This window comes from Brassica rapa, chromosome A10 (genome assembly GCF_000309985.2).
Source record: "Brassica rapa cultivar Chiifu-401-42 chromosome A10, CAAS_Brap_v3.01, whole genome shotgun sequence".
Lineage (NCBI taxonomy): Eukaryota > Viridiplantae > Streptophyta > Magnoliopsida > Brassicales > Brassicaceae > Brassica > Brassica rapa.
In genome coordinates, this window is record NC_024804.2 from 949,541 (window position 1) to 965,350 (window position 15,810).

A 15,810-nucleotide genomic window follows, 5' to 3' on the forward strand; every position below is an offset into this window, starting at 1 on the left:
AGAGAAGACTAAAACAAACTTCAGTTTTAGCTCAGAAGTAGAAGCGTCAGAAGTTGAGTCCAGAGACGATAATTACTGTGGGAGTTACGATGGTTGCAGTTCGGAGAAGGAAGAAGAGGACAATGAGATTGATTGCTCTAGTATTGTGGAAGGAGAAAATCAGAACGTAGGCGGAGAAGATGAAACAGGCAAAGAAAACGAAGAAGACGATGAATTTGATAGCCGATTTGATATGTTCGACGACTCGGACGGTGCGTCATTTGAAGATGATAACTTCAGCTCATACGGTGAGTCTCCTTTAGAAGACGAAGAGTCACCAACGATACCTCCCAAGAAGATATATCAGAACTTCTCGATGAGCGGGTCTAAAGAGAGTGAGGAGGTTCTTCTAAGGTTGGAGATGTCGTCGTTAAATCTTCCGGTAGGGCAACGATACGAGAGTAAAGCCGATTTGGAGAGACGACTGAAACTTCTTACAGTGTTGGGTTGGTGGATGTATCTGGAGGGTACGTGCTTCTACCAAAGGGGAATCCCCGGCGTTCTATCTTTGTATTTACGAATCGAATCATACATGTTCTACAACTGAGCGTTCTAATCGATGTCGAAATGCAACACCAGATATTTTAGGAGAGTTGTACAAGAACTTTCTCGGCGACGTTGGTCCGGCCGTTTGTCCAACGAGTGTTGGAATAGCTATCACTAAGCAGTTTGGTGTAAAGGTAATTACTTTGGTGTAACTGAGTTATGTTTACGAAACAGCTGAGTAATATGTGTTTCGTAGCGGCTGATATATTTACACAATGCGGCCGAGTTATATTAAAATAGTGTTGAATTAGTTTTACGTTGTGACTGACTTAATTGTATGATGTGGCTGAGTTATGTGTATCGTTTTTCATGTGAACAGATGGAGTATTGGAAATCTTATCGGACGCTGAAATTTGCAAGGGAAATCGTTCAGGGAACACCTGAGAGTGGGTTTGAACGCTTGCCTTCTTACTTATACATGATAATAAAGGGAAAATCCGAGTACAGTTACGCGTCTTCAAATCGATGAGAATGGAAAATTCATGTATGTGTTTCTTGCGTTTGGTGCGAGCGTAAATGGGTTTTCTTTCATGCGCAAAGTTGTGGTTGTCGAAGGTACGTTTCTTAATGGTAGATACAAAGGGACGCTTCTCACAGCACTAGCTCAGGATGGTAACTTTCCAATAGCCTTCGTAGTGGTTGACACTGAAAATGATGATTCCTGGCATTGGTTTTTTACGCAACTAAAACTTTTGATTCCTGACGACGAGGATCTTGCGATAATCTCGGATAGGCATAACTCGATTGGGAAAACAATTAAAAATGTGTATCCGCTTGCTTCACGTGAAATTTGCACGTACCATCTATATAAGAATATACTGGGACGGTACAAAGGAAAAGATGCATTTCGTCTGGTGAAGAAAGCGGCGAGATGTTTTAGAATGTCTGACTTTACTCAGATTTTCGAGGAGATTGAAGCGATTAATCCAGCACTCCACGGCTACCTCCAAAGGGCTGATGTCCGACTGTGGACGCGTGTTCATTTCCCGGGCGAGAGGTACAATTTGATGACTACGAACATAGCGGAATCAATGAACAGAGCATTGTCGAATGCTAGAGGTCTTAACATTATTCGGATATTAGAATCGATACGGGTTATGATGACCAGATGGTTTGCTGAACGAAGAGAGGATGCCAGATCGCAGCGAACCACGCTTACTCGTGGTGTGGAGAAACTACTACATGTAAGTAAGCCTTTAAAAAAATTTAGTCAGCCTTTAAATTCATAAGTCAGTCTTTACAGCTCTTAAGTCAACCCTTAAGATGTACTAAGTCAGTCGTTTCACATTAATTATATATATTTTAATAGGATCGTGTAACTGCCGCCAGAGATTTGGCGGTACAGAGGATTGATGATCATCACACTGAAGTTAAATATGGATCTTCCGGCGAGTCTTTGCATGTTGTTAATTTGGTAGAGCGAAAGTGCACATGTCGCCGTTTCAAACTCGAGAAATTACCATGTTTACACGCAATCGCAGCGGCGGAGTACAGGAATGTTTCTCGTATATCCTTGTGCAGTCCTTACTATACCAGCAATTATTTGGTTAGCGCATACGCTGAATCGGTCATGCCGGTTGATTCAGCGCAACATGTTCCAGAACTCGTGGCTAACCAACGCTGCTTGCCCCCGACTGTACGTCAACCACCAGGCATACCGAAGAAAAATAGGATGAAATCTGCTTTAGAAGTTGCACTATCAAACAAACGTCCTAGGAAAGAGCACACATGTTCTCGATGTAGACAGAGTGGTCATAATGCGAAAACTTGTCTGATATAAGCAAGTGTTGTAGGGATTTTCATGTTTTTGTACTACGGCTTAGTTTATGGTTTTAATGCTTTTGTATTACGGCTGATTTGTTGATTTTCATGTTTTTATTACGTCTGGGTTGTTGTAGGAATTTTCATGTTTTTGTATTACGGGTTAGTTTATGGTTTTAATGTTTTTGTATTACAGCTGATTTGTTGATTTTCATGTTTTTCTTACGTCTGGGTTGTTGATTTTAATAGTTAATACTTATGGCCGGGCTGTTATTTTCCATGTCCTTTGGAAAGCATCTCAACGACTCTGATATGCGTAACGGCTGGGTTAGTGTTAACATGGGCTGAGTTATTGTTTACTTGGCTGAGTTACTTTTTTAACGGCTGAGTTATTTTGAATTAGTAGTATGAAATATGATGAAATTTGCTTTAGAAGTTGATAGTGCAACTTCTAAAGCAGATTTCATCCTATTTTTCTTATATCATAATGCGAAAACTTGTCCGATGTAAGCAAGTGTTGTAGGGATTTTCATGTTTTTGTATTACGGCTTAGTTTATGGTTTTAATGTTTTTGTATTACGGCTGATTTGTTGATTTTCATGTTTATTCTTTAAAAATTCCCGCCAAAAAAAAGAAAGGTCGTCAGACGACTGAGTTTCACACTGCCAATAAATAAGACTTTCAACTCTATATTCTATATTTTTACACATTTTCTCTGTCTATCTAAATCAATTTCACCCCTGAGAGAGTAAATGGAATTTTCCCTCTTCTTGAATTGCCTGAAGAAATTCAGGCGGTAGTGGTTGAACGTGCGGCCCGTAACTCCATCCAAGATCTCTATGGCCTCAAAGCATCATCGAGGTCGATGAAGGCGTTAGCAGAGCGGCGTGGGGTTTACCATTTCCTCGATGTTTTATCCGTTCCCTGGGGACTCAATATGCCTTCTGAGTTGTTGAAAGCTTGCTACGGTGAGGGAAATCCAAGCACGCTTTATATAAAGGGTGTACAGTTTTTCTACTCCTTGGACCTTCACGAAGAAGGGCTTTCTCTCATGAAGCGTGCAGCAGATGCTGGATATGAGCGTGATGTGTATACACACACAATGACTCGAGCAATCTTTGAGGGTGAAGGGAAGTATTTTGATGGTATTCCATTTGAATTTGTTGATAGGATCGGTAAACTAGTGCGCTCTGTGAAATGGGGTTGGGGTTTGTGGCATGGTGACTATTTTCGCGACCATAAGGTCCTGTTCATTTGCTTTTTTATGTCATCGTTCTACAGATGCCAATGTGCAAATCTTGTGCAGCGACAATGTCACTGCTTGTGGCACATTGATGTCACTAAGGATGATAACATGTGTAACCGTTGTTTCTGGATCAAAGAGCTCGGCTTGTTCTTACGTGATTTTGAACCGATAAGCCTGTTAAGGGACACAGGGAAGTGGTGAAGATGTAATGTATCAAAACTTATCTTTTTACATTATTTGCTATTCCAGTATGTTGTATGTCGAGACTAATATTCTATGGCTAAGTTGTTGTTTTCTAATATTTGATTAAATGCTATTTATAGGCTGAGTTAATGGTTCCTAAGGCAACGTAAAATCTATTTCGAGGCTGAGTTAATTTTTGTAAGGCTAAGTAAAATTTATTTAAGGGACAAATTGTTTCTAGGTCCCATATCTTTTCCTGGGGTTTCAGCTAACAGTGGACTACAGACAGACTTCTGCTGGGTATTAGGCTGCGGTGATGACAACGGTTCAGGTTGTTGGTCGGCGGCGACGTTTGAGAGGTTATCTTTGTTTTGGGGATTTTTTCCTATCCCCATAACTTTCAGACGCTCCTCCACTGCAACTTTCACCGTGTCATCTATCGACTTCTGGTCCACCAATGGTTTTTTAAATCGCGCGTCCATCAGATCAAATTTTCTGGAAAGTTTATCCAGAGTACTCGCAATGGCCATCAGACTCGCGTTGTTCCCCGAATCTTTATTACTTTCCTCATCGCTTGAACCCTTTCCCGTTGCAGCAGCTTCACCCTCATTGGTCTTAACTTTATTCTGTTTCTTAGTGGGTGGCTCAGCTTTCTTCTTCTTCTCGTTACCCTTCCCCTCCGCATTTCCATGCACTTCCCAAGAACCTTTTAAAAATCTACCTGCATGTATGTCTGTTATCAAGTTAACGAGTTGTGGGTCGTCAGGTTGACACGACCATTCATGAAACAACTCTTCGATTGACTCCTTCGAAACCATTCTCCTAACACGCACCTGTACACCAGGTCATAATATAACTTAGCCACCAAATAAACACAACACTCAGCCATTAAGTCTAATAAATCAGCCATTTAAGAAATCAAAACGCAGCGTTACACCTTACCTGGCTATGTTGTTTTATCTCGACAGACAACAAGTTTTCGAAATTTGCACGAGTACGCTTTCCACCCCATCGTAAAAGTGGAACGTCTTCATTATTCACCAGTCTCCCAAAACACTCGCCAAAGCAGATGATGGATTCATACGCCCAAATCAATAATACATCCTTTAGGCCGCTTAATGTGTATGACCCCCTGTCTGGAGCCAACGTTTTAATAGAGTCAATGAGAACTTCGTATGCAGTCCGACCCCATGGATACGACTTCATGGCTTCATCGTCAAACACTCTTTCGGCACTTTCAAATGGCACCCGAGAATTTTGATGCAAACAATTAAGTACCATGTGTTGAAGAACTAATAGCCCTAGCTATTTACGCTCTTCAAATGTCCAACTCGGGCATACCTCTATTGAGTTCTTCAGTTCATCCAACGTGGGTCCCCTCCCAAGCGACACCTTCAGCTTCGCCCAAAACGGTTTGTATATATCAGGATCAGGTTCAAAACTTTCTGTTGGCAATGGACCAGTGTTTAACCCAGTTATCTCACCAAATTCTACCAAGCTAAACCTGATAGGCTCATCAACCACCAGACTCCATATCTCCTTCCTATGTACTCGCAACTGTCTACATAGTAGATAGTGTATTGTTCTACCAGACCACACGCTTCGGCGTTCAATTAGCCTAACAACTACTCCAATGGGAGAGTTCACTAGTGCTTTCCATACATCTTCTCCTAGTGTTTCTATAATATGAGGTAAATCTCGTGAACGGAAATTATGATTAATGTCTTTATTTTCTAGGTTATAAGACCCTACAGGATAAAGTTTTGGAGGGTAACCCCGTGATTTAACATCAGAAACATCCATCTGAACAAATAAACAAACAATAACTCAGTCACGACATACAACAATAACTCAATGAATATAACAATAACTCTGCCACAACATTAAAATAACTCAGACACAACATAACAATAACTCAGGGAAAACATAACAATAACTCTGGAAAAACATAACAATAACTCAGCCATAACACAACAATAACCTAATCACAACTACACCTTAACTCACTCGAAACATAGCCCTAACTCAGACGAAACAAAACCCCAAATCAATATTTAACGTCGTGACATCCTACCGAAAAGACGAACTTGTAGATATGAATGCGGCGAAGACGATTTCGTACAAACGAACGATAACGATAACGGAGATCTCACAGTTATTTTTAGGAAGAGGAAGTAAACACAATGCCGACGGCGATTTCGTATCCTTGCGGTTCCTTCTCCGTTTCCGACAATGTTTTTTTTCTAATTGTTTTGTCAATCAATGTTACTGGTTGATGAGACTATCTGAGCATAAAAGTAAATAAAACTAACCAAAGGCTATTTATGTCATTTACCAGAGGTAACAAAACATTCTCGCTTTTATCAAATTGATTTAACGGCTGAGTTATATATTAATATACACATAGTTTTGTTTACATACGACTGAGTTAAAACAACTTAAAAGTTAATAAAGGCTGAGTTACATAACACGCGAAAGCTGACTTATGATGACAAAACATGACTAAACAGAGAAGTAGTAGTAGCAAAGTATCGCCATTCCAGCCACAGAAACAACCACATTCCTCAAACACCGACTCTCACTCAAACATTCGCCTCCTTTTCTCTCAGATTCTGTCTTTACTCCATTTGCCAACCGAGCAACGTTAACTCGCAACTCCGAGATGTCTCTATTCATGCCATTTATCACTGCCTTAATATCTTCAACCTCTTCCACCAAGCACTCATCCACCCATTTGAATAAATGACTATGTTTTCACCAATGTAACCAGATCTAAGTATTACGTTTCCGAACGTGGGAAATAAGAACCAGAACTAACCTTATGATATCCTTTTGCACAACAATAGTACAATTTTCCTGGATTTGTTTCGCTTCCAGATGTAAAAATGTCAGATGGTGCACCACACCAACACTCTTGCGCCGTTCCTCTTTCCGTATTCCTACGTCGTCTGTAGTAATTTCCTGAGGTGAAGGATGAAGAAGACATTGTTAAAATAGATTTCAAAGTCCTTGGAAACTAAAATTTTTTTACTTTGTAAGAAGAGATACGACATCACAGATATAATACTATTAAATATATAAAATACAATATAATATCAGTGTCTCGATATTGTAAAAGAAACATATATATAAAAACTCATAATAATGAGTCTCGATATTATCATGGCAGCCAAATTTTCCCACGCGCATAATGATGGAACTTCCCATATACCGCCTCTTAAAATTAAATCGATGCTGGGTTATTTAAATACAATGATGACTGAGTTATTTAAATACGATATGCCTGACTTATTTAAATAAAATGATGGCTGAGTTATACCTTAATTATATTAGATATGTGGCCGAGATAACATTCACAAACAGAAATAATGCGTTTCAAAATACAATTACGGCTGAGTTATTGAAACAAGTTATGGCTGAATTATATAAAATGTGTGGCCAAGATTACATTCAAACTTGTTGCGGCTGAATCATTGAAACAAGTTATGGCTGAAATAATGAAGTTCAAAATACAGACATGAAAAGACTTTCAGGAACCAAAATTATCTGGACCAAACTCTTCAAACATGTGGCAGAGATCAAGCCAAACGCTGGTTAGCATCCAAGTTGGCTTCTCGCCTCCTTCCGACCAAGTCCACCTCAAATGGCACATCTGACAATGAAATAGACTTCTGGCCACAAGATTTAAATTACGCCAAACTGTCAAATGATGCCTTCGATCCCATGTGTTTGTCCGCTACGGCAAACAAAAAATACAAAGATTACAGACCGATGGTATATATAAATATATATGAACAAATGTCGGGCCTTACAGTGAGTTGAAGAAACCAGCGTTCTTTAAAATGATCGGGAATGTTGCAGTATGTCGGGCATGCATGAACCCATCCTTCTGCAAGAATCGTTGGGATGACCAGGGAGAGATCAGTTAAAAATTTAAACCATGTAGGGCTGGTTGTGTCAAGCAAGTCACACGGACCAGGGTATAGAACATGGAGGTTTTCACGATTTGCAGAGCTTAGTATCGCAAAAACACTGTTCTCTAACCTCTCTGAATTTCCAGAAACAATCGGCATGGCTTTTGATGGGGATAGAGAGATATTGTTTTTAGGTTTTTTCTAGAGAGATAAAGGCGTAAGAAAGGGTATTAGAGAAGGCACTATATATAGAGAAACATAGAACGTGAAACGGCGGGAATTGAAATTTCTCAAAATTCATTTATCTTATTTCCCGCCAAACGTTGTGGCCGAGTTATATAGCCTATTACGGCTGATTTAATATTTGGGATTTAGGGTTTAGGGTTTAGTATTTAGAGTTTAGGTTTGTTTATTTAGGGATTTATGTTTAGGATTTGGAATAACGGTGTGATAAATATAACAAATAACATAAATTTAGTCTTAAAATGCGTTGTATATAGTTTAGGAGAGTTGTATTATGATCACAGTCTATATCTACATGTAAGGTTTTAAGTAACTGCAAGACAACATATACCTCAAGATCATGATCGATTCTAAACTCGTTAATTCAATAAATAAGAGACGTTCGGTTGATTATATATTCACTTATTAGGGAATGTTATAACATTTTGAAGTATAAACATATCAATTATTTTAATTCAAGGTATGGTTTGAGGTATGGCTGACTTTTATCTACCTTAACGGCTGCTTTATGAAGACGAATCGGCTGACTTATTAAATATTTTCCTATCTTAGGGTATGTTTTGAGGTTTGGCTGAGCTATATCTGCCTTAACAGCTGTTTTATGAAGACGAATCGGCTGACTTATTAAATATTTTCCTATTTTAGGGTATGGTTTGAGGTTTGGCTGAGCTATATCTAACGTAACGGCTGCGTAATTTAAACAAGGTGGCTGAGTTACGATAAACAAATCATAACTTTAAGTCAAGTACAAAATATCTAGCCATAAGTCATACAAAACTCATCTTTATTCATCGCCGAACGACTCTACCAAACTACAACTTCCTTCATCGAAGAAATCTGCTGCCATCTTCATTCTCAGACCTTGAATATTTTCATCCGATATCCCATCAAAAACTACACCAAGCGCTAGACACTCGACGAACTTCAATGAATACACTCCACAGTCGCCTCTCAGGTTGTTTTGTGGAACAATACGTTTTGTTCTTCGTCTGAATATAAACTCTTTCTTGGTAGGGACTCGGATATCATCAGGAATAAGGGCATTCAGAATCGCAGGGATCATACCAGTAAGCGGCCTAAAGAAATTTAGCATTCTCAGCTCACTTTCGAGTGTTTGCTCTCCAACGATTGAATCATAGCAATCAACCTTCTCTTTATGCAGATCCATGTGAAAACCCACCCAATGATTGCCGCCAGTATTAAGCACTCCGTACAAGTGATCTACATCTGTAAACCACCGCAACTTTGTCTGAATGTCTGTGGGGATCAAACCGTTTGCTAACCCCTCGTAACCACTTCCTTTGAATTTGACCATTTCCGGTTTGGCTTCGAACTCCTTATAATCGTGAACCCATGATTGAAGGAACCAAGAGTCTATAAACGCAACGCGCTTAGACCAGAATAGGCTGGGATCTTGTTTGGACCTTTGAATGAGGACTCTAATATACGCAGCAATATGTTGCACATATAATATATAACTCAGCTGTACCATACTTATAACTTAGCCGTAAAGTAAATATAACTCAGCTGCGTACTTACATTTTGAACCAGCCATCCATATTCTTTAATGGGCCAAGGTCTTGGAGTGATGAGGATTCTGTAGAACTCAATATCCTCGTGAGCTTCTCCATGTGGAATTTCCCTGATAATTTAACACAACTCAGTCTCTGCAAAATCTTTTTATTAGCTAAAATCAACGAAATGGTGCAAAAGTCCTTACTCGTGTGGCTTCAGGTGTTGCAAAAGATTATCCCTTTTAACCGGATCAACAGGTCCTAGGGGATCATATATTGCAGGTAAAGGTTCTAAACCTTTTCTCATGCACGTCGTTACATTGTCTCCGATGTGGGGAAATGGAACAGAAGGACCAAATTCCGCACTCATTTGAGACCCATCTGGAGATAATTGAACAGCTTTCAGCCGATACTCCTTTATTCTTCCACACCTTTTCCTTTCATCTTCCTCCACATCAGATTCCGGCAACAGTTCGTCTGGCCACAATTCGTCTGTTTCCGCCTCAGTTTGCTTAGTCGGAATGGTTATTCTTATTGTACCACTGCGAGTCCTTTTTGAAGCAGGAATATCCTTCTTTAAGTCAGCCTCTTCTTGCTTCTTCTTCTTCTTTAAATCAGCCTCTTCTTGCTTCTTTTTCTTCTTTAACTCAGCCTCTTCTTGCTTCTTCTTCCTCTTCAACTCAGCTTCTTCTTGCTTCTTCTTCTTCTTTAACTCAGCTTCTTCTTGCTTCTGCTTCTTCTTTAACTCAGCTTCATTCCTCTCCAAATCAGCCGCTAAGTTATTTCTTTTCCCTAAGCCCCTGCAACCGCGTCCGAATGGTGGTTCCTTACCAGGAGAATCAGAGACCAAATCAGCATTTGTTGCATCGGCAATACCAAACGCCGAATCCAAGTTCTTTTTCACCCCAGCAGCCTTATCCCTGACAACCTTCGAATTCAACTTTGCTCCCATACCTTTCGCATCAGCTTTAGCAATATCATCTGCCAGATTCTTCTCAGATTGGCCTTTATCAGGGGTCTTTTGCGGTTGGCTGTCTTCGGACTGACTGTTTATCAATAGGGGTCTTAGATGCAGGTTGACCACTATTGGACTCCGGCTGTCGGTTGTCTTCTGAGACCATCACGTTTTGACCATCAGGTTGACCACTATTGAACTCTGGCTGTTGGTTGTCTTCTGAGACCATCACGTTTTGACCTTCAGGTTGACTACTATTGGACACCCCAAAAACTCTCAGACGCTCTTCAACTGTAGTTTTCACTGTATCTCCAATGGTATCCAAAAGGCCTCGGGAAAAAGATCCAAACTTGGTGTCGTATTCTGTTAATCTCGAGTCAAATTTTCGGTTCAACTTCTCGAGATGAGCAACTATGTTCAGCAGAACCGCTTCGCTACGACCCTTCTCCTTTGCACTCTACTTCTCCTCTACAACAGCAGTTTCACCCTCATTGATTTTTACCTCCTTCTGTTTCTTGCCTTTCTTCTGCTTCTTTGAGGGTGGTTCAGCCTCTGACGAAACTCCAGCATTCATTTTTTTGTTCTTCTCATTCGATTGCACATAAAAATCTCTAACAAACCTATCTGCATGTATATCTTTAATTAGGTTATCAAGTTGTGGGTCAACTGCTTCATCCTTCCACTGAGGAAACAGCTCTTCTAGACCCTCCTTCATCACCATTTTCCTCACACGCACCTACAACACAAAAATATAAATCAGTCATTAAAATTAACAACTCAACCATAAAATAATCCAATAACTCAGACATTACATTACAGGATTCATATGTCTGATTTAAACCTTACCGTTCCATGATCATTCATCTCCTTATCTATTGTAGTAGCAAGACTTGCACGAGTACGACTTCCACCCCATCGCAAAAGCGGAATTTCGTCTGGATTCACTTTTCTGCCATAAAGCTCTCCGAACACTGTGACAGATTCATACGCCCAAACCAATAACATGTCCTTGAAGCCGCTAAGGGTGTACGACCCTCCTTGTGGATGCAACAACTTGATAGAATCAACAAGAAATTCATAGGCAGTCCGACCCCAAGGATAAGTCATCAGGGCGTCATCATCGAATACTCTTTTTGCACTTTCAAAGGGTATTCTACAATTATGATGCAAGCCATAAAGTCCAATGGCTTGAAGAAACAACAGCCCATACCATTTCCGCTGATCAGCACTCCAGAATGGACACTCCGTTAAAGCTTCTATAAGTTCATCAAACTTGGGTCCGTACCCAAGCGGCACTTTCAACAACTCCCACAACGCTTTGTAATTCTCTGGATAAGGTTCAAAACTTTCTTCTGGCAGTGGATTTGTGTTTAAACCCGTGATCTCACCAAATTCTATTACGCTAAACCTGAGAGGTTGATCAACAACGAGAGACCAAATCTCCTTCTTATAGACTCGCAGCTGTCTACAAAGTAGATAATGTACGGTCTTACCAGACCACACCAATTTGCTCTCAGCCAGTTTAGCAATCAATTCAACAGGATACGTCTTCAGATTATCCCACACATCTATTCCAATTGCTTGTCTAAGTCGAGGGATCTCAGAAAAATGGCTATTCGTATTAATGCTTTTGTTTTCAAAAATAGAAGCCCCTTCAGGGTAATGTCTTGGAGGGTAATCCCTTGCTAGATCTTCGGAAACATCCATCTGATCAAAAAAGACATATATAACATATCAATGATAAATCAGAAGAAAGGCATAAAATAAACAAGCCACAAAACATAATTCAGCCATCATTACATAAATAAATCAGTCACAAAGAATACTAAATCAGTCACAATTACCTTCTATAAATCAGTCGTTAAGGATCCTAAATCAGCCGTAACGAATACTAACTCAAATTCAGACAAAACATATATCTAACTCACAGCATTAATTATACTCACTCAAAAACTCGAAAAATTCAGAGCAAAGCCTCGAAATATACCAGAGAATACGATTACGGAGATTTGAGGAGACAACCAATCTGAAGAAGAAGCTTACGGACACACGATTTCAGAGAAAACGCTTACGGAGACTAGAGAAGAAGATTACGGAGATTATTTCAGAGAAGCCGCTTTGCCGAGAAGAGTTGTAGTGAACATGATTCCGAAAACAGTTAGGGTTTAGTGGGAGAACAGTCTCGGAGAAGTTAATTATCGTCGTTTGATTTTCCTTCGTGTTAAGTGACGTGGTATCATTACTTCTGATGTGGATTTTCAAATTAAAATTAATCACAACTAAAAAATAATAATAAAGGGCTTAAACAGTAATTTACTAGGGTTCTAAAAACACTCTAGTCATTTTCAAAAAATTTGTATTAGTAGTCATTACTTCACTTTTTTGTATTATTCTAGTCATTTTCTCTATTTATGATAGTGTATTAACATTTTACATGCATTGAGCATTCTATACGATATTCTAGTCATGGCTTCAGCAGCTGGTGGAGTCTTAGGAAACTTGCTCGAAGGATATCTCTTGCTCAGAACACCTCCCAAGATCTCCTTCCTTGTTTTCGCCGCGGTCTTGTCTTTCCAGCTCCTCGTCTCTTTATCTTCTAAAGAAGAGTCTTTTGGTTTGCCACGGAGGAAAGAGACTAGCTCGGTTGTGATGAGTGTGAAGAAACAGTTGTCTAATCTCATGGAAGCTATCCAGGAGGAGGATATCTCACAGCCTATGATTTGGGCAGTAGCGTCCATCTCAATGGTTCCACTTCTCTCGGGGTTAGTGTTCTGTTACCAAACACAAGTTCTAAACTTGGACCCTTCGGTTATAGGAATGTCTAAAGTGATTGGACAAGTGATGCTTCTTTGTCTTACCGTTGTCTACGACCGGTACTTGAAGACACTCCCCATGAGACCACTCATCCACATCGTTCAGCTCTTGTACGCGTTATCCATCCTCGACTATGTTTTGGTGAAGCAAGTAAACCTCGGAGTTGGCATCTCCAACGAGGTCTTTGTCCTTTGCTTCTCTAGCTTAGCTGAGATCCTCGCACAGTTCAAGATCCTTCCATTCGCAGTTCAAGATCATTTGCTTCCGTTGCTGAGATTGCTTGCAATGCAAGATAGCTCCTTGAATAGAATTCTCTATCTCTGAGTTCGAACTCGTGCTTCTCTTCAAAAACTGCAATGGGGATACCCTAAACTAGTCGATGACTTTTTGTTCGAACTCTTCGCAGGTTGTCTCCTCATAGAAATCGAAAAAGATCTCCTATGGGCTATATTACGTATAAATTTAAATAAAATATGTCAAAATATCTATAATTAACATATAAATTAGTTTGGTTTGAATATTTGGATAGACAATCAATAAATATTTCAAGTATTTTTGGTATTTTGAGTATATTTTCGCTTATACATTTACTTTTGATTATCTGTATATATTTTAAAATATTTTGGATAATTTAAAAGTATCATATATATTTTGGATGTTTATAATATACATTAAATCTAACAATCAGTAATATATTTAGGTATATAAATCTATTTCGGATACATTCAGGTACCCAAAATACTTCAGTTTGGGTATGTTTCGGTTCTTTAGATACCAAAAATCTGAACCCGTACAAATACTTAATCAGTTTCTGTTCGGGTCCGTTGTTACCGTTTTGATCGGTTCATTCAGTTCTTCGGATTTGGGTTTTTAGCCCAGCTCTAATTATCAAAATAAATTAAAGTTTACAACTCATAGCATTTGTTTTAATTTATCTAATAATTATTTAATAATAATTAAGGGGTTTATTTAAAATATTTATTGTGATTAAAATTTATACTATCACACACACATAAATATAACAAACACAAATTAATTGTAAACTTTTATGATTAGAAAAAAATTTATTATATTATTTAAATAAATATACGATATGAGAGAATATTTATGATAGTGTATTAACATTTTACATGCATTGAGCATTCTATACAATATTTTAAAAATAAAACAACAGTCCAGTAAGCCCATAATAAAACAAAACAAAATCAAAACCAAAATAAGCAAACCTGGTTTAAAAATGGCCACGTGTCAGCGAACTATTGGGTTGCATGGCTTCATGAACCCTACTTTATTTAATAAGAGATCGGTTTGTTTCGCGCATAAAACTCTCTTGGTCACTGGGCTCTTCTCTCTTTCTCGTTCCTCTCTCTCGCTCGCGCACAAAACTCTCTTGGTCACTGGGCTCTTCTCTCTTTCTCGTTCCTCTCTCTCGCTCGTTCCTCTCTCTCGCTCGTTCCTCTCTCTCGCTTGTTCCTCTCTCTTGCTCGTTCCTCTCTCTCGCTCGTTCCTTCCTCTCTCTTGCTCGTTCGCTAATGGCATCCGTGAATCTTCAACTAATAGCGGTTCTTAACCAGGGTAAGTGTAATTGTTACTTTTCGAAAGCGTAGTAGTTATCATCTTGAGAAGAGTTATAGAACATCAAGAAATCATATCTGTTCTTTCTTTGATGGGAATGATCGTTATTTGTTAGCGTGTGTAGGTTGGGAACTGTTGTTGTTTCTAGTTATAGGTTTCTAGATTTCTTGATTATCAAGAAATCTTCAGTTCAATAGAATCGATCGTTTGTTTTATACTCATACTCTGTTGTCTTTTAGTAGATGTTCAGCACGTACTAAACCTCTCCCACGAGCGTTGGCTCAACGCCGAGGAACTGCAAATTTTGTTTCAGAATCTTGCACTTCTGCCTCAATCAACTTATACATTCGATGAACCGGGCCTATACCGAGTACAGACGCTTAAATTCGCAGACGATCACGCATGGACTCTGTTTCCAAATGGCAACCTGGTCATAGGCGGTAGGGTAGTTCACGGAGGCCTGACGTTTAATTACACTTTCGCGCAAAGCCCAGATCTTCAACGCCGAACCATACGCCGCCAACAATTGTACGTCACTTTTACATTTTCCATAAAATTTAAATTTGTTATATTTTTCTTAATACGAAATTGTGATGTTTTTTGGTTTTGCTTAATTATTATGTAGGTACGGGAACAATACGTTTGTTCACTACGTGGCGGTTTAGCACTTTCGAGGGTTTTATATTATTTTCGTAGATTTGGACATTTAAGGTGTACTATTACTAATGACATGACATTGTCATGAGCAAGCAATCATTGTATAAATCTATGATATAGTTTTCCACAACTTAATAATAATAACATCCTTAAATACTCAACATTTGCATTAATTTAAATTTCTAAACTGGAATCGAATATAAAAATTCCAAATCACAAGTAATTCAAATCTAAAACAAAGAGTTTTTTTTTTTTTGAACACATCTAAAACAAAGAGTTGTAATCATTTTTGTTTATGTTTTACACGGAAATGGCCTTCGGGATTTTATGAAATTTCATAGAAAATCAAAGAAGAAGCAAAAA

The 15,810-nt window shown here is 38.9% G+C and overlaps 2 protein-coding genes across 2 annotated transcripts; one reads left to right on the forward strand and one right to left on the reverse strand.

The window, feature by feature from the left end:
* Positions 1–8,716: 8,716 nt before the first annotated feature.
* Positions 8,717–12,108, reverse strand: LOC117129003. The gene is made up of 7 exons (XM_033282278.1): positions 11,248–12,108; positions 10,904–11,137; positions 10,539–10,858; positions 10,175–10,492; positions 9,653–9,997; positions 9,472–9,574; positions 8,717–9,415 (listed from the first exon to the last, which is right to left on the reverse strand). Exons 1-7 carry the CDS (start codon positions 12,106–12,108, stop codon positions 8,717–8,719), a joined length of 2,880 nt encoding a protein of 959 aa, XP_033138169.1.
* Positions 10,977–15,683, forward strand: LOC103844708 (probable folate-biopterin transporter 8, chloroplastic). The gene has a single exon (XM_033282461.1). The coding sequence runs from the start codon at positions 12,868–12,870 to the stop codon at positions 13,537–13,539; it is 672 nt and encodes a 223-aa protein (XP_033138352.1). The 5' UTR covers positions 10,977–12,867; the 3' UTR covers positions 13,540–15,683.
* The last annotated feature ends 127 nt before the right edge of the window (positions 15,684–15,810 follow it).